The sequence below is a fragment of the Carettochelys insculpta genome, chromosome 5, assembly GCF_033958435.1.
Source record: "Carettochelys insculpta isolate YL-2023 chromosome 5, ASM3395843v1, whole genome shotgun sequence".
NCBI classification, from domain to species: domain Eukaryota; kingdom Metazoa; phylum Chordata; order Testudines; family Carettochelyidae; genus Carettochelys; species Carettochelys insculpta.
This window is the reverse complement of record NC_134141.1, coordinates 85,077,941-85,096,100: the sequence shown is the minus strand read 5'-3', so window position 1 is coordinate 85,096,100 and position 18,160 is coordinate 85,077,941. Positions and strand designations below refer to the sequence as shown.

Here is an 18,160-nt window from a genome sequence, read left to right as displayed (position 1 = left end):
GTGTTTGTGAACGAGAAAAGAGAGGACCAAGGACAGAGCCCTGTGAAATCCCAGACAGTTGGAGGAGAGGTGAGGAGGATCCTTCAAAAGACATGGTAAAGGAGCAGTAAGGTAGAAAAAGATGGAGTCACAGAAGCTGAGGAGGGATAAGATTTAAAGAAGAGCATAGTCACTCATGTCAGGCAGCTGAAAGGTCAAGGAAGGTAAAGGTGGAGTACTATCATTATAGTCATTGTAGACTGGGGGTCTCAAGCTCCCAGCCCAAGGGCCATCTACGATCCAAGGCATGCCGTCCACTGTGTCCTGCACATTTCCCAGAGTCATGGTTTTCTGCAGCAGACAGGCACTGATAGCCTTGGCTACTTGGATTACTGCAGCCCCCACTGTAGATCTGCCCACTCCGAATTAATTTCCCATTGACCAGTAGTTGTCGGGTGTTGCAACCTTCCACAGAGTAATTACCACTTGCATGTGAACTGTCAAAGCAGGTCTCATTTTGGTATTACAGCACTTCACGGAAGGGGGACAGCAAATCACAGAGTTCCATGAAACTAGCCTTGTGCATGTGTAAGTTCATCCCAGACATCCAAAATAAAGCAATCCCACCAGTGTGTGCTGGTTTCGTGCCTCCAGAACTGGTGCTTCACTGCGTGCAATGCATCCAGCAGCTCGGCATTCCTGGTCTACAGTCCTTCAACATCACCCGAATCATCTGCATCCACCTCATCGTCCCACTGGCTTTGTCTAATGAAATACTGCATGACACTGTGGGATGTATCCATAATACTGTGCAACAGCTCTAAGCTGTTCAGGATCCATGCTAGCACTGTGCAGCAGTGTGATCCAGGGGTAGGCTTTGGGAAAATGGCGAAAAACTCTGTTTTGTTTTCCAGTTGCACTTTGGGATGATATCAGACACCCACAAGCATTTGCAGCGCATTTTTTCCCGTGATACACTGGCAGAAAACCCCGCAATGCAATGGGGCTTCAGACTTTATGGGATAGGTACTTACAATCCATTGCTGACACAGTTGAAGTTGACACAGTTGAAGCTAGCTGAGACACACTATGTCAACTTTGTGGACATTTGTGGACATTCATCTTTGACTTTATAAAATCTAGTGGTAAAAAGTCATCTTCAATAAATTCAACTTCATTTTGTAATGTAGACATCGTCTTAGTTATTTTTCTTGTTATGATAGGAGTACATGAGACATAGCATGTAAATTCAAGAGAGCACATAAATATTGCCTATCTGAATCATTACTAAGGAAATTTAGTCTCTGGTTCAGAAGGATGTTTAATCATGTGCCTGTCTTTGATCACTTGAGTAACCTCAGTGGGGTTACATATTTAAAATTAGGCACACATGCTTAAATGCTTTGTTTAATTGGGGCCTTAAAGTGCAGTTACAGACATGCTTCTCTTAACTGAATTATCACATCTGTGTTTATAATAATTAAATATGGTCCCAATCATGCTCCCATTGGGGTCATTGATTTTTTTTGCTGTTGATTTTAATAGAAGTAATATTGGACACTAAACAATTGGATGTAAAGAGCTGTGTAAGTGAGGCTCTTGCATAAATGTATTTGTCACCAGGGTCTGGGTTTTTCTCAGGACTCTAGGATAGGAGAAATTCCTGACTGTGTTAGAAGAAGTAATACATAAACTGTTACCCTGACAACAATAAGGTGTGTTTAACATCCAGTTCTAACAACTATCATTAAAAATATTTAGTGATGGTGACTGTATATCATTTTAATAATACTCACATGGTAAAAGCAGGCATTTTCTTTGGTTGTTAAATAGTGATGGTCTTCCATTTTAACCTTTGAATCCTTTCTTCAGAGCTCTTATTTCAGAACAATGTTGTTTAATGTAGATATTCATATTTCTGTTGTGATTTAGAATGAAAAACTTCTGTGATTTAGTATTTTACATGCTAATGACTTTCTCTTGCAAAATCCACTGATTAGAGTTGTACTAAAAAGATACTCTTTGAGCCCAATCCTGTCGACCTCCTGCAAGAAAAATCCTCTCTGAACTCCACTGAAGTTATGCTTGTGAGAGGATTGTTGATTTCCTTTATCTACAAAAGGAGTCAATATCTGTCTTATGCAAGAATGTTAACATTAGTGATGATCAAATTAAAATAGACTTGGCAAGGGCAAATACAAACAAAGAAGTATCATGTATCTGACTTTTTTTTTTCTGCCCCCAAATTGACAGCTCAGATTTGTCTCTGGTACTAACCAAGAGCAGTGTAAGCAGCTTGAAACAGATTTCAGATAATGTGGTTGGTGCATTAATCAGAGGCACTTGGTGGATGTTGATATTGTTTTCTAGGCAAGAGATTTCATTCTCTCTCATCAGTATAAAGCTCGATGTATTAAGAGCCAGAGAAGTTACTTGTCTTCATTTGAAATCTTACCGTAAAAAGAATGATAGAATATAGGGTTCAGTTAATTTTCCAATGTTACCATGAAGGGATTATGAAAAAAATTCTGTAATCAAGGTAGGATATCTTATTTTTAAAAAGAGGAATACAATGAAATCTCTGTCAAAGAACCCTTCCATTTCAGTTTATTAGTAGAGATGACCTTTACCTATACTGAGAATTAACAAAACTTGAAGGATACTCTTGAGTAATTTCTTGTTCAGTTCAGACTTCAGGTGATCCTTGATGGAGGTTTCATTGCATATATTCTTGTGTGGTTTGATATCCTGTTTTAAGACTTTTCTTTCTTTTATTTTTTAAATCTCCAAATTCAGGTTTAGGCAACTTGTGTGCTTCCATTGTTTGTAGTCTTTTAATAGTTTAGTAGTAGAGAGAAGCATCCCTAGTATATTATGGGTAATATATATGTAAGGCATGGAGTCAGAAGGCCTAATTTTATTTTGGGCTTTGCCACAAATCCTTTTTTGTAGTCTTGGGAAATGTACTGGGTAAAGTCATGGGCATAGTGAACTTCTGCATGTGATGGATGTTGCTTTGTAAAATTTACATTCAGGGCCTAAATTCACTAATACTATAAAATTGTTTTGAGAGTCTCTGTTAGAAGCATTATAGAAATGAAAAGTGTTTACCAGTTTCTTTTGAATCTATTGTTTTCATTTTGTTCAAATGTTTTATTAATGGTCTCATAACTTTGTTGTTTCCATTTGTTTGGGGTCCTCAAAAATGCTTTGTACTGCAAACTAGCTATTGGTTTTCTGCTGTGTGGTTGCTGGAGGAGTGGAAGAATACTTGCTAAGGTGCTGATGAGCAGCCTCACTGCTATGCCCAACATGACATATATTTTGACCATGCGATGATAAATGTGCCAGTTATATTTTGTTCTAATAAAGTTTTTCAGTAGGCTTTTATAGTTTTACAAGCCAGTGATACATTTAAATACTTCAGTTCTCACATAGTCTCACAATCTAATGAGTTTAGACCCACAACACCTCTGCAAGATAAGGATTATTCCCATTTTACAGACAAGAAACTGAGGCACAGAGGAACTAAGCATTTTTCCCACAGTCACTCAGTCAGTCTTTGGTAGATCAGACAACTTAACCTGGGTCTCCTTAGTCTCATGTGAGAACTGTGGCAACTAGACTGTCCCTCCCCTCATGCCCCTAACAGGGTGCCCTAAAATAGTTTTAAGCACTATAAAGCTGTGGCACATAGCCTTAGAGTACGTAACACTGTAACTTTTCTAGTTTCAGATTAATTGTCCATTTTTAAATTTTTTTTATTCAGGACTCTGCACTCTATGGTTTATATTGCATCTGAATGACAGCTGAATTTGCTGAGTGCAAGTTAAGCATCAGATTTTGGGGGATGTTTGTAAAAATCAGAATAGGTTTATGTGGCTTTTGAGCCACATTGTCCTCCAGGAAATTATATTCTCTTCTGGAACAGTTTGCTTAGAGTATGGCCTAGTATAACATGACTTTCACGGCTCAAAATATTTCCCTTTCAAGGTGTGATTGTTTTGTGCTTCCCCAAAATTTAGAAATTAGCTTAGGTGTAGGGAAAATTCCTTTTTTGTAGAAGTATAACTTGGCTTCCCTGCAGACATGTTTTTTTTTTCTTTGTCTGGCTGATTTGATAGTTTTAAAAATGAGCAGGTCAGTCCATACCTGATTCTTCTCTTCAGAGTGGGCGCTTTTGATGCTTCTTTATATAATTCGTGTTTAGGGCCTAATTTTGCTCTGAGCATATTGGCCCGAAATTCCCATTCACTCCAGTGGGAGTTCCATGTGCATAACTTGCTCTATATACAGGCTACTTTTTAGTATAAAATATTGTCCACTATTGAGTTAGAGCACCTGGTGGCAAGTCACGACTAGTTGTTCACTTTATATTGAATAAGGTTAGGCATGGGTGTATTTGCAGGATCAGGATATGGGCTATTCCAGTGGATAAAAAGTTTTAACAAGAAGTAGTAGTAACAGACAAAAAGCAAATGTTAAAAGTCTTGGAAAGTATCAGTTACAGTTTATGAATATTCTCAACCCTATCCCCTGTCTCTTCCGTTTATTACAAGAAAAGATTGACAATATTACCTACCTTAGGCTACATATATAGGTTAACAACTTGCTTTCCCACAGCATGACTTCCTTCCTACTCACTTGAGGGTCTGTTTGTATATATTAGAACACTGCACAGCTTGATTTCTATCTATGAATAAATTCTTGTGGTTTTCATTCTGTGAACATTGACTATCCTATGGCGGGGTTGGCAACCAAAATAGGAAGAGAAGGCATTTTTTCCAATTCGGTAAAAAAATCAGTAATTCAAGAGCTGCAGTGCATGTGAATAAGAGATGGTCCTTAAATAATGTCAAACCATACTTTTTGTAACCCCTAGTTTAACCACAGCGTACACATGATTTGTAATGCGATACATGTTTACTGTAGGATGGTCACAAACTTTTTACATATTCTGTTTCCTTATACTTTGTGTGTGTGTGTGTGTGTACACGTACCACTATCATCCTTACTTTTACTCCTGAATCTTTTCTGTTTCTGGAGGATACTAGGGGGAGTTATTCAACATTTTGAGGTCACATATCATTTGCTATTTACATATGAGTTGTTCATTTTTGGGCTTTTAAACATTCACCCTTTATTGAAATAATCAGGAGGTGTGGCTTTTTTGTTTTTGTGGTGTTTTTTTTTAAATTTTTTAATTTTTGGCAGCCACAAAGAAGTCCTTGAAGAGCTCCATGTATCTCCGGAGTTGCAGGTTGCAGACCCCTGTCTGTGGAGATCTCCCTCCTTCATCCCCTTTGTGAATGAACTGAAATTATCCCCAAGATTTTTTCCTTATATTGCAGAGTACCTCATGTCCCAATGCGGTTACCAAAATCCAGTGAAATTTTGATTTAGAAGGGGGAAGTTAGAGGCAAACCTAACAAATATTATCGTCTGGTCTGTCAGTGTGAATGTTTGTGGTGATATTATGAGCACATGCATACATGTTGGTGTACAAGAGTATATGATGAAGTTTATGATGCTTTTCCAGAAATAAGACTGAGAATATGTCACAGTTAATATTCAGGTTTAAAACGTAAATGGATTTTCAGCCTTGTCTGTATTATTGTTAAATAAATGGGAGATTTTTTTTTCTTCAGTCTTAACACTTAAATTAACGAAGGTTTTGTGTAGTGGAAAGTCATGCAAAAACATCAGGTACACTGATCTTATTGAGTGTGGTATTTCCAGGAGCTCCTTGAATTGATCTGAGTCACTCTCTGCTACCACATCTGTTTCTAAAAAAGGTTTTGACATTTTTAGAATACTAATTTATAGAGGCAGGGTGAAGTATGACCTCAGTACAGTGAATTTTAATACCGTATGCAAGATGCAGCAGTTACAGTGAGAGAAAGTGAAATTCAGCTTTGTTTTAGTAAAAGAATGAATTGCATCATTTGCCTAATTAAAAACAAATTATGAGGACATTCTTTCCCCTTTAATATCCGTTTTGCATGAATGCGCTAGATGAGTTAGGTTGCTTAAGGCTACATCGAGGTTGCTCATTCAGCTAGAATATTTCCTGGCCAATGGAAGGGTTATCTCACGAATGGAACACAATTCCAAAGGACGTGACAAGGATTTGATGTGACAGCTTTACACTTATGCAGCAGCACACAGAAGCTTAAAGAAACAAAAAAAGAGGACTGATAGGCTGGATGATGAGGCTCTGTTATGCTCCTGATGCCTCTTTGCTCCTTTAATCCCTCCTCAAAAAAGTCCAAAACCCAGAACTGTGGTAGCATACAAGGCTCTCTTGCCTAAAAAACCTGAGCAGTAATTCACACAAATATGGACTATACAAGCATCTTCTTTGGTTTTTGCTTTCTAGAGTCTAAAAAACACTTTAAATGTGAAATTTCAAATCATCCTAGTAAGTGGGAATGGAATTTTCCTGTTGGTGGAATCGGTGAATTGCATTACCTCCAACAGATTACTCTCTCCTTTAAACTAGATTGCTAAAGGTTGGTTCATGGGGCTACTTGCTGGTCTGCAGAGAGCTGCTGGCTAGTGACATGTTACTGGCCCATCTTCTTGTGTTCAGCTGCTGAATTGCCCTAAAAGACATCAAGAATCCATTAATTTTTTCTCCATGTAAGCAGTTATTGTGATTTTTCTCAGGAATACTGTGCTTTTAATGAGGGGGAGGTAGTTCACAAGGTAGAATCTAAAGATATGATAAAGTGGCACCATGAACATGCTTGAGAACTGTTGTGTTAAAGTATGTGCAATCTGTAGCATAGTCAAGGTTTATGGATGGGCCGTCTTTCTGCTGTTGTGTTTGCCAATCTACTATAGCAGACAGTTTTCTTAACACAAATACTGTAGGAATACTCCTGAGTTAGAAATTCATTAGTTTAACTGAAGAGAAACATGGGAGAGAATAAAATTGAAAAGTGGGTTTTTTAAAATTTTTTGCATAGATTAATTTATTTCTGTTTTCCTTGCTATTGCCTGTGGTACATGTTAAAAAACTGAGAAACAGCAGGGACCAGGGCTCAGTAAATTGCCAATTCTTATTGAATAGACGAAATTTTCCTCTAGGCCGTGAAAGGAATTTTCTATTAATATGTTCCTAAAACATGAACCAGTTATCCTTGTTCATTTTTAGATGTAAACAAATATACTGCTGTTTTTTGTTTTCACAATGGCTTAGCGGTCAAAAAATTCATTCAGTAAGGCAGCTGTTGCTCCATACTTTGTGCTGTGATTCTAACTTTTTTATTCTAAAAATTCCAAGAATGATGTCCTGGAGGCTTTTAACAATAGCCTGTGGTGGACATATCTCATACTGTCATGTAACTTGAAGAGAGCTTCCATAATTCCTTATAGCTCTCTTTGTAGTACAGATATTTGAGTGTTTATTGGGTAGGCTTGTTTGTGCAAATAAAAGGAACACCAGAATCTTAGTTGTTTAGGTCATTGTTTCTTAAACTTTTTGAGACCAGGGAACACCAATTTAATAATAATTTTATGCGGAACATCTATGAAAATTTTCTTTAAAAAACTGTTCAGACCAAAAACAAACAAACAAACAGCAACATATACAGCAAAAACAAAACAAAGTAACTTAATCAGGTATAATAGCAATGAAGAAGTAACATTGCATCTGGTTTTAATAACAGAAAATACATACCATCAGTGTACGATATCAAAAAAGTGTCAGACACTCTAGGCACACCTGTGAGTTGTTTCAGTGTTCTGTGGAACATGGTTTAAGAACTTGTTTAGACACATAGGCCATGTTGTGTTACAAGGCTGAAGCCACAGACAGGTTGTGTGGAGAAGATTCTGTTTTCACCAATATCCTTGCAGCATCCTCTGTACAATTTTTATTCGGGATAGGTAAAGTTATGAAGGATTTGGCTCTGTATTTATCCATTGTACTTTATGCAACAGCAGCTCTTTAAACATTGTATAGAAAAAGAAAACACATATTAAATTAACGCAAATTGAATTAGAACACATACCACCTTTTTCTGCCCAAATAATATTTGGAAATTAAACACACTGGTTGGGGTGGTCATGGGAAACTAACATCAGGCTTGATTCATGCTGCCAATACAAATGAACAGCTTCCGTGTAGGGAAGAAGTGCTAGGTAATAAACTCATTCTGATTTTATGTTTAGTAGCACAAGATAACGTCAGGCAGATGCTGTATGGTACACATACAATAGCATATGCATGTTTAGTTTTTCAGGAGGATGGCATTCCCTGTGGATGTGTTGGGTAACTACAGTCATGAAGACCTGGAGAGTTCTGCAGAAGAGTACATGGCTGATCTTCGATGTGGGGATCCAGAGAATCCAGAATTCTTGTCTCTTGTCAGCAACATCAAAGTAAGAACCAAAAACTAAATTGGTTCATATGTTTTTTTTATTTGCAATTGAATGTAGAGAAAAAAAGGAAGGTAAATCCACTTAGTCTAGTGATTGTAATACTTATCTTTACATTTTCTGTATGTTTCTATTCTTTTTAAATTGTATTTTATTTTGGAACACCAGAAACATGTTTTATGCCAGCTGACATCTTTGTGTCAGCTGTGCAGATTGTTGGTTGATGCATATATTGAACAATACTATTTAATTTTATATCTCAACTGGTGGTCAGGCAAACTGCTTGCTAGAATTAATCACAGAAACGCACGGGCATAATTTATGCTAACAGTTACTGCATCTAATTGGCTGTTTATGCCTCTCTCTTGCAAAGTGAACTGCTTTGGGTGGACCTTTATTTCCATAGGCTGTCCTGCTGACTTCTGAAACTGGGTGGACCTTTATTCCTGTAGGCTGTCCTGGTGACTTCTGAAACTCATCCCTTGTTAAACGAGTACTTTATTTACGAGTACTTGCTTAAGTGAGGGACACACATACCTCCCCTAGTTCACTCAGCGAGTGAACTCCCACCGCTTATACGAGACTTACCCTCTCCCCGTAGCTCCATAGTCTAATCCCAACCCCCCCCGCCCCCGGCCAGCCCTGCAGCCTGAACCCCAGCTGGCCCTGCAGCCCCGTACTGTGGCAGCGTAATGGCCCCTGTGGCCCCGCATCCGGACCCCCCCCGGCTGGCCCCGCAGCCGTGTACCTCAGCCAGACCCCCCTGCCGGCCCTGCAGCCGTGTACCTTGGCCAGACCCCCCCTGCCAGCCCCACGGCCAGCCCCACCTGCCGGCCCCACAACCGTGCACTGCGGCCAGACCCACCTGCCGGCCCCGCGGCTGTGCACCACGGCCAGACCCCGTGCTGGCCCCGCAGGCTGATCTCTCCCCTCCGGCCCCAAACTGCAGCAGCCAGACCACGCCCCCCCCGTACCTCCTGCTGCCTGAACCCCCCACCAGAATTTAATTCTCCCTCCTGGTCATGGCCCCAAACTGCCCCCAGCCTTTAACCCTCCCCAACCCAAGGTTCACTTACCCTTCAAAAGCAGTGCCACATGCTGCCACTCCGTCTCCACGTCAGGAGCCCTAGGAACCAAGTAGAGACTTTTACCTGTATTTTAATAGGAATTTAGTGTCCCTCTTATGCGTTTTCGCCTACGAGCAGAAAGTTGGGAACCAATTGTGCTCATATAGCGAGGGATAAGTGTATTTGTCTTAAAACTTACCTTGTTGCCATCAAAGCAGCTGTACTGGTGGAGGCACTAATAAGAGATCAGATGCTTGAGTTTTATGATCCGTCCCCCGCAGCACTCTCACCCCTTAGCACTTAGCCTATCTTTGTAATGTAGTGTTCAAAACTGGGTCTGCCTGTGCAGGTCTTCCCACTTGCTCTTATCTATAATAACAACAATGAGAAATTTTAACTGAAGAGGCTAAAGTAAGTGAGGCCAGTGGGAGTAGGGATCCTCACCAGTGTTCCCTCTATTTTTTCCATCTATCCATGGGCACAAAAATTTTGTTATATGCACCAAGGCATGTGCAGATGTGCACTGCTGATAGAAACACATGCTGTCCACAGAGTGTGGCTATGGACAATCTGCTAATAAGCTTGGCAGCATCTGAATCTCTCCTGGGTGTCTGCCTAAGTGCTCAGGTTACGGGGAGCACAGATCCTCGCTTGCAAATCCCTTTGCAAGAGCAGGGTGTCAGGCACTTTTCTCTAATCATGGTAAATACAGATGCTGTGTGTAAAAACAAAACTTCTGGGCATGGCATACCATAAGTTTTAAAATGTTTTATAAGCCAGCTAATCTTTCTCATAGTCTGACTGCCTACTCACTTGTTCACCATGCAAACATGGCATTACACACACACACACACACACACACACACACACAGAGTATGTATTTTCTCAAATAGTTTCATTTAATATTAGAGATACTTGAATGTATGAAACGTCAGAATCCTTTGATGAAGATACTGAACTCTTTCTAAAACTAAGAGGTCCCAGCTTTATACGTTGTCCCATTAATGCCATATTTTGGTGCTCAGTTGAGCACTTGGATGGTGAAGTGCCTGTTTTAGAAACAAAACATGGGAAGTATTGTTTTAAAGGTGACCTTGCTTGCCAGGTAAGACAGTTTGGGTTTGTGTATCAGGCATATAAAGTCTTTTTTTGTTTCCTGGAAGGATATTAGAAGATTCTACAAGTTATTTCAGGCTTTTCTAGTTCTTAATGATGGATGAGATGCTGAATCTTGAAGAAGGACTGTTTGTCTTCCAGTTGTTCACATAGCTTTTGAGCAAATGGCATGAGCATGCATAAAAATTTGCTTTCCCCTCTGCAGAGATTGACTTGCTTAGGGTCAGATCATAATGTTAGGGGGAGCTTTGTTCAGTGCAGGTCCCAATGGTAGGGACAGGAGAGGAGCATGGGCTATATATGGCAGCTTTGTATTCCACCATTCCTTGGCACAAGTTAGAGCAGCCAGAGATCACACACATGGCCCCTGACCGAAGGCTGCGAGGGTTTTAACCAGTGGATTCCCCAGCTTAGGATATGTCTGTTTTGTAAAATAAACAAGCAGATAAATATCTGGTGGCTGTGAAAGCCACCTGCCTTCCCCAGGTTCCAGCCTAATATCTAATACCTAATATCCAGCCTGAATGGCAGCATCCACACTGCTGTTTTCAGTGCCATAGACCTGAGCTCTCAGACTAGACCTCACCCTCCCTGACTGAGTTAACCTCATTATCTCCAGCCTTGCTCTGGCCTGCCCATTTATACCTGCCTCTGCAAATTTCCACTACCTGCATCTGACAGAGTGGGTCTTTCCACGAAAGCTTATGCTTATACATTTCTGTTAGTCTGTAAGGTGCTACAGGACCCCTCATTGCTTTTGCAGATCCAGACTAACACAGCTACCCCTCTGATACCTTTAGTTGGCAGGTTGTTTTTTTGCAGTATCAATGTACCAATTTAAGGCTGCCTTATTGAAATTGAGGATGTGGCCCACTGTGTCTCATGGCATAAACCTAATAGCTCTTCAGTTATTAATAGAATCATCCAGGAAAAATGGGATAGATGATAGACAAAATGGGAATTCCTTAGATATTTTTTTAACCCTTTTTAAAACCTCCTCCAACTTGTGTGTACTCTAAAGGTCATCTGTGTAAAGACTATCTGTATTATAAAGAAGCAAAAAAGGGGCAAACTTCATTGGTGGTTGGTTTGTTTTTGCTTTTGTGTTTTGTTTGGTTTTGTAGGTCCCTTTTAAGCACCCAAGCTTTTAAGTCGGTTTTGCTTGTCTTCAGCAAGCTCTGTCTATTTTACTAATGCTATATTAGCAAGAGTCCGTTGAACCATTCTAAACTCTTGTTTCAGATTCCTATTAGCCTGTCAACTGTAGGCTTCGTTCCTCTTTACGGTGGAGATCAGATACACAAAGTTCTTGCTTTATTTGCACCTGAGGACTCGCTCACAGGTTTCATTTTAAAATTCTAATCTAAATGTTATAGCATTTTGCTTTTTTGGCAAATACATGTAACCAATCCTTTACTCATTCCATGCTTGCTTGCAATGCCAGTTACCTTTTGCAGTTTGAATACAGTGTCCGTTACTTCCACTTCCATATTATTGTTAATTTTCTGTGATAGATTTGTATTCACATTTTTAAAAAGCGTGAAATTATTGTACCAGTTAGGGTGGAACCAACTAGATTAAATTTGGAAGATGTGTAGTAAAATGAAAGAGAGTGCCTTTCTGATTTAATGTGGATGTTAATTAAATGCAACATGTACTTTGTCTTGAATTTTCTCCTTTGATACCCAGCCATCCTCCCTGGGCTCATTCAAAATGAGGCTACTAAATTTGTCCTCCTCTTATGTCGAGCAGGAATTGAATCCATCCACAGATCTTCCATTTCAAGCCCCCTTTAGTCTGCCACATCGTCAGACTCATTGTCTTTGCCATCAAGACCCCATATACGTAGCTTGGCTGCAACCAGTGTCTCATATTGCATTTAAGTTCTAGCCCTCCACTGTGCCAGCCTTAATGCTATGCTTGTCTCCTCCTCCCAGTTCTGTCTCTGAATTTGCCATGCCACCCTCAGGTACAGAATGCTTCCTTCATGCTGATCACCCTCCTATCACCCTCTCCCCTTCCATCACCTTCATTGTTTCTGTGACACCCACAATTGAACCAGTTAAAAAAACAAAGCAAAACAAAAGCCAATATTGTTGTTTTTCTGGGTTCCAAGCATATTCCATCTCTTCACTTACTGTCCTTTTAAATCAACATCTCTACAGACCTGGGAGTATCTTTTTGTGACTGTAGAGCACTGAGCACGATGTTTGTGCTAAAGGAAACAATAAGTGCTTTAATATGCTTCTTACTATGCTTAAAAGATGTCCATTGTAACTTTAATGAATATCTTATGTTTCAAAACGTCAACACTAATTTTTTATATCCATTTTTTTCCGTTCAAGCTGTAGCCTTGTATCTGGCTGACCAATGGTGGGGCATCAATGATATTGTGAGAACATCTGTCCCTTCTAGAGAAGGGCTTCAGCAGGTAAAGAGCTCCAGCATTTATTTCTTAATTGCTTTTATTTTGCAAGGATGACTTTGTATAAAATGTAACAGGCGTAGCTCATACTCTGAAGTGTGTTGCGGATTTTGATTTGATTTGGAAATGAATCTAATCTTGCTTAATGGGAGGATGAACAGAAATTCAAGATCTTGTCCTCTTACCACATCTTAGTTTTCATTTTCACTGAGTTCTTCAAAATCAGTGTTGCTCATGTGAAACCATCTCATCTGAAAGATACTTTGCTGCTAATGTTTTAAGGGCTCCCTTCTGAGACTCATGCTGTCTGGGTTCCTAGCAATTAGGTACATCTAACGAGTCTTACCCATGAAAGGTCATGAGCTTTCGTGGGTAGGACCCTTTGTCTTTAAGGTGCTACAGGATTGCTTGCTGTTTGTCAGACTAGTTAGGATTAACCTGCTGTTTTGGTTAGCCTTTCCACCCTGTTGAGTTGTTTTAAAGTCTTTCTTTAAAATTTGTTCTGTTTTTTTGAGTTGTGGGTGACAGATTTTCCATAGTAATTTGGCTTTTAATTTTTCACACATACCTGAAACTGTACTTTGAGCAACCATCATTTTTCAGCACGCTGTAGTTCTCCTTTGCGCCTTTGCTATAGCAATGAGACAGAAAAGCTTAGCTTTTAATCCCAGCAGTCTGTACAGTCCTTGACTTGATCTTTCAACTCTTCTTATCCATTTAAGTATCTTCTTAAATGTATGATTAAAGCAAAGTTAGGATGGCCATACTGCTAAATTGAAAATGGGACACCTTATGGGGCTAGCCTGTGCTCTCCTGTCTCCCTGCACAGGGCAGGTCCGAGTCAATTTCCTGCCGGCCCCCGCCATGTGGGGCATTGTTGAAGCTTGTGCAAGCCCTATCTGCCCCATTTGCAAGGCTGGGATTGGTGTTTCCACTCTCCCAAGCACTGCCTGTCCTCCTGACCCAGCCTAGTATCTCTGCTTGTCCTCCTGTACATTCCTCTACACCCCATTTTTCTGACAAAACTGGGCATTTCCATTTGCTCTTGTAAACTAATCCCATTGGCAATAGCAGATGGGACAAATGCCCACTTATGCCAGAAAAGGTTGGGACAATCGGGACAGGGCTGAAAAAGGAACTATCCTGGCCAAAATGGGATGTATGGTCACCTTAAGCAAAATGGGGGTTTTGCTGTATTTTCACTGTATCTTGTTCCAGAAATGCTCAGACTTCTCTGCAGTGCTCATCCTTTGGCTGGTGTAAAGTCTGTCTACCTGCTTGTGGAAGTCCTTTAGCTTTTTCTCAGCCAAAATTCTTGCAAACAGTTAAATTTTCCTTGGCAGCTTTTCCTGGATAATCTACAGCAGCTTCGGGTAGGTTCATCCCTCAAAGAGATCAAATCATTGTGTCCTATTTCTTCTCTCTGTGCTTGTTGTGTGCCACTCCCATACTAGTGAGCATTCCAAAACTGGAGTTTTAACAAAGTTTAAAAAAATTAAAAAAAAAATCCAAAATAGATTGCAGAAGACCCATTTCTGTTTAGTCCTTCTACAGCATACACAACTTTTCTGCTGCAACCAGAGCTATCCCCTTTGACCTCTTCAGCAGGCTTTCCACCCTTAATGGGGAAAAGTTAACTGTGAAATATCTGTGTAAATGTTTACATCCAGCAATGATAGAGAAGTATGTTATGTGGTCCCTCCCAGACCATCTAAGCACACATTGTTTGTAGCACTCCAAACTCCTGCTAACCTAGGAAAACTCAGACCAATTGACACAGCATTGTTGTATTTAGTAAATGTTTCTTAATATCCAAAAAAATGCCATGTTCATTGAAATTTTAAAAAAAGCCATAAAGCCTTTAAATCAGCTGCACGCCTTTTTAATCATAAAGTGTGGAATTCATTTAATCTAATCTCTGATTTTATACACCATGGTATTTGACAAGTATCAGAGATGTAACCATGTTTGTCTGTGTCTTTGAGAACAAGAAGTCCTGTGGCACCGTATCGACTAACAGATATTTTGGAGCATAAGGTTTTGTGGGTAAAGATCCGCTTCGTCAGAAAGCTTATGCTCCAAAATATCTGTTAGACTATAAGGTGACGTAGGACTTCATGGTATGTGAGCTACTTCTCACCCATCAAGAAACTTAAGGATTGATCTTTAAGAAGTGCTGATCATTCACAGCTCCTGCTGATGTTGCCTGGAGTTGTGAATAGTCAGCACCTCTGAAAATAAGCCCCTGTAACATCCATGGTTCAACTAAACTGGTGTATTTTTAAATCTTGCACATTTAAATGTACTTTTGTGTTTCCATAGGTGAAGACTCTTGGAGAGAGGGTTGTTCTGTATGTTCTCAATAGAATTATCTATCGCAAACAAGAAATAGAGCGAAATGAGATCCCCTTCCTCTGTCACAGTAGCAATGACTATGCTAAAATTTTGTGGAAAAAAGGAGAGGCTATTGGTTTCTATTCAGTTAAACCTGCAGGTAAAAACATTTAAGTGTTTTTTAAATAAAATAATGGAAAACTAAACTCCTGTATCAGAACTTTTAAGCTGTACTAATGGGTGTGATTGATACATGCATCTTATTGTTTAATCCTTAGAGCAGACCAGCTTCTAGGTAGTATTTCCAAAAGTGGTTTTAGGCTCCTAAATCACTCAGACTTTTAAAAACAAAACAAAACGCCCATAGTCTTTTCAGTTGCCATTATGGGTACTAGACTATGCCCAGGACTGCAGGTTTCAAATATTCTGCTTCCTGCACACACTCCTCCTCAGTCATCCATAATCATCAATGCTACTTCTATTGCAACAGAGAAACCCAGACTGAGGCAAGGTTTGTATCTACAGAAATACCGTGCAGACCTGTATACAAGTTACTAGTGTAGTTCCACTGTTATTGAGGTTGTGAGTCTTTGCAGGCCTCATCCTACAGGTTTTATTAGTTCAGATTGTCTTACTCAAGTCCAATATTTGGTTCTACTAAATAGCGATCAAGCTTATGCTTTTATAATGCAGTTAATTCTAACTAGCGTACAATGCATACATGCAATGTAACATTTATTATTCATAACATCACACAATAAGTGGATAATGTACTAAAATCATTGTCTACAGTTCAGTACCTCTGTCTTCATCAGGTTACAGTAAAAGCCAAGCTACTCTGTTGTTGATGAAATATGAATATATGGCTTTTCCCATGATTTCAGGAAGCACCTGTAGCTCCTATCTTACCCAAAGCTATCAGCTTCCGGTGCTGGACACAATGTTTGTGAGGAAAAAACATCGTGGGAAAGATTTTGGGTTAATGATGTTGGAAGATTTTGTGGATTCCTTTACTGAAGACACACTTGGTCTTCGCTACCCACTGTCATCTTTCATGTATACAGGTAAACTCTGTAATTCTTTTCCTGTCTTCTCCATTCTGTCTTTCCTTAAACTTCCAGATAAGCACATCCATCTCCGTTGAACATGGAAGGAAGAGATTAAATTTCTTAAAGTTCCTGGCAAGCTTTAAATTTAAATAAATATAAAATAAATATAAAATATGCTGCTAGTCAGTGAACCTTAATAAATCAGATGGAGATGCTTCATGCTGCTTCATTTTCTTGTAATCCTTGAATTTCTGTGGGGTAATGTTTATTGGCTGTTGATACACTTATGCTCTTGTACTCTGTGAATGTAAACAGATTGCACCCATGTGATTTGCCACCTCCTGCTTTGATTTGCTCTGGCTTCTAGTCAAAATGAGATCTGAGTTTTAGAGAGTCACTGATGAGAGGAGGAGAGAACAAATTTTCTAGCTGTGCCTATCTGTGGGCTCCAGCAAAATCCTGTTCTCTTTGACTCTGCTGTTTTTGGAATTGCAGATATACTTGCCTAAAAGTGCTGTGCCCAAATGAAGTCCATAGTGCTTTTGTTACTTTAAATTTAAAAGTAACATAGATTTGTTTATTTTAATTGTAACATTAGTTAGTATTAAATAAGTGGGGATGTATGTGTTGCCTTTCAGGTGCTGGCTTGTTGAGGTCTTGCCACAGAGGTGAACAAGAATCCAAAATAGTGAAATCACTGAAGTGTTCGTATATGAGACAAAAACATAGACAAGCTGTGAGGCCTAATGTTACCCCAGAATGTCTGCGCAGTGGGGGAGAGGGTCAGTGGTTACTGAGACTGTGTTTATGTCCCGAAGTCAAAATACGTGAACAGCTTAATAAAATGTGGGGGCTTTTGCTTCATTCCCACAACAAAGCATGTTGGGTTCAAGAGTGCTCTAGGGTTCCTGTCTACTCTCTACTGCTAGAGTAATTTCTGGAAATGATAGTGGAAGATCGAGAACACACACACACTGTCTCCTACCCTCTCCCCTACTTGCAGAGGTGAGCCTTTAAGAGAGGGCCTGCCCCAGAAATAGTAGCTGAACACTAGGGCTATGGTTACAGTACAGTGATCTGCAGACAGAAGTGTGGTCACACACAAACCAATCAGAAGAGCACTCTACTCTGTTGACAGAGTGGCTGGACTGCCTGGCTACTCTCTCAACAAAACAGGCACTCAAGCTCAGCAGATGGGGCTGTCCATTGTTCTGGATGCCCTCCCTGTCGGGAGAAGTCCTCCCCTTCCCACACCAAGAGCGTCCACACCGCTGTTTTGTCGACAGAATCTGTCGAAAGCAGCGTTATGCCTCATGGCTGAGAGGGAGAACACTGCCTGGGAAAGAGCTGAATTTTGTTGACAGACCCAGGGTTTTGCTGGGTAAAACTCGCCAGTGTAACCGTAGCTTAGGAGAATAAGTGCTAATAGGAAGAGTAACATGGTGCTAGTGTGGCCCTCTCCCTGCCAAATATTACTGGTAGCAGCTGCTTCTCAAGTTTAGGTTAATATCAGTAAAGGCTCTAAGTGAGAGTAATGAGGTCATGTAAATGGGTATTTATTAGCATCGTCTTTCTGTAGACGTGGTTGATATCGCTTGTGGTGTACTTCTCTCCCAGTGTGTGCAAGGGTTGAGTTGTCTAGTTTGAGTCAAATGAAATATTCACCAATAGGATTTTAAGGGAAGCGGGAAGTACCAAAGGATAATGGTGAGTGTGTTATAATAAACAGTGTCAAAGCCAACTGCTTTGAATTCCCTCAAAGTACATTACAGGTGTGCAGTTGGCAAATCTCCAATATGTAGACA

At 40.0% G+C, this 18,160-nt stretch overlaps 1 protein-coding gene across 1 annotated transcript in view; it reads left to right on the top strand.

The window, feature by feature from the left end:
- Positions 1 to 18,160, top strand: part of FAM169A (family with sequence similarity 169 member A) — a 46,343-nt gene that overhangs the window by 10,057 nt on the left and 18,126 nt on the right. Inside the window, exons 2-6 of the mRNA XM_074994235.1 lie at positions 8,221 to 8,367; positions 11,790 to 11,889; positions 12,893 to 12,978; positions 15,295 to 15,466; positions 16,191 to 16,370. Of these exons, the coding sequence (XP_074850336.1) occupies positions 8,233 to 8,367; positions 11,790 to 11,889; positions 12,893 to 12,978; positions 15,295 to 15,466; positions 16,191 to 16,370 (673 nt within the window). The 5' untranslated portion in view covers positions 8,221 to 8,232. The remainder of the gene's footprint in view (positions 1 to 8,220; positions 8,368 to 11,789; positions 11,890 to 12,892; positions 12,979 to 15,294; positions 15,467 to 16,190; positions 16,371 to 18,160) is intronic.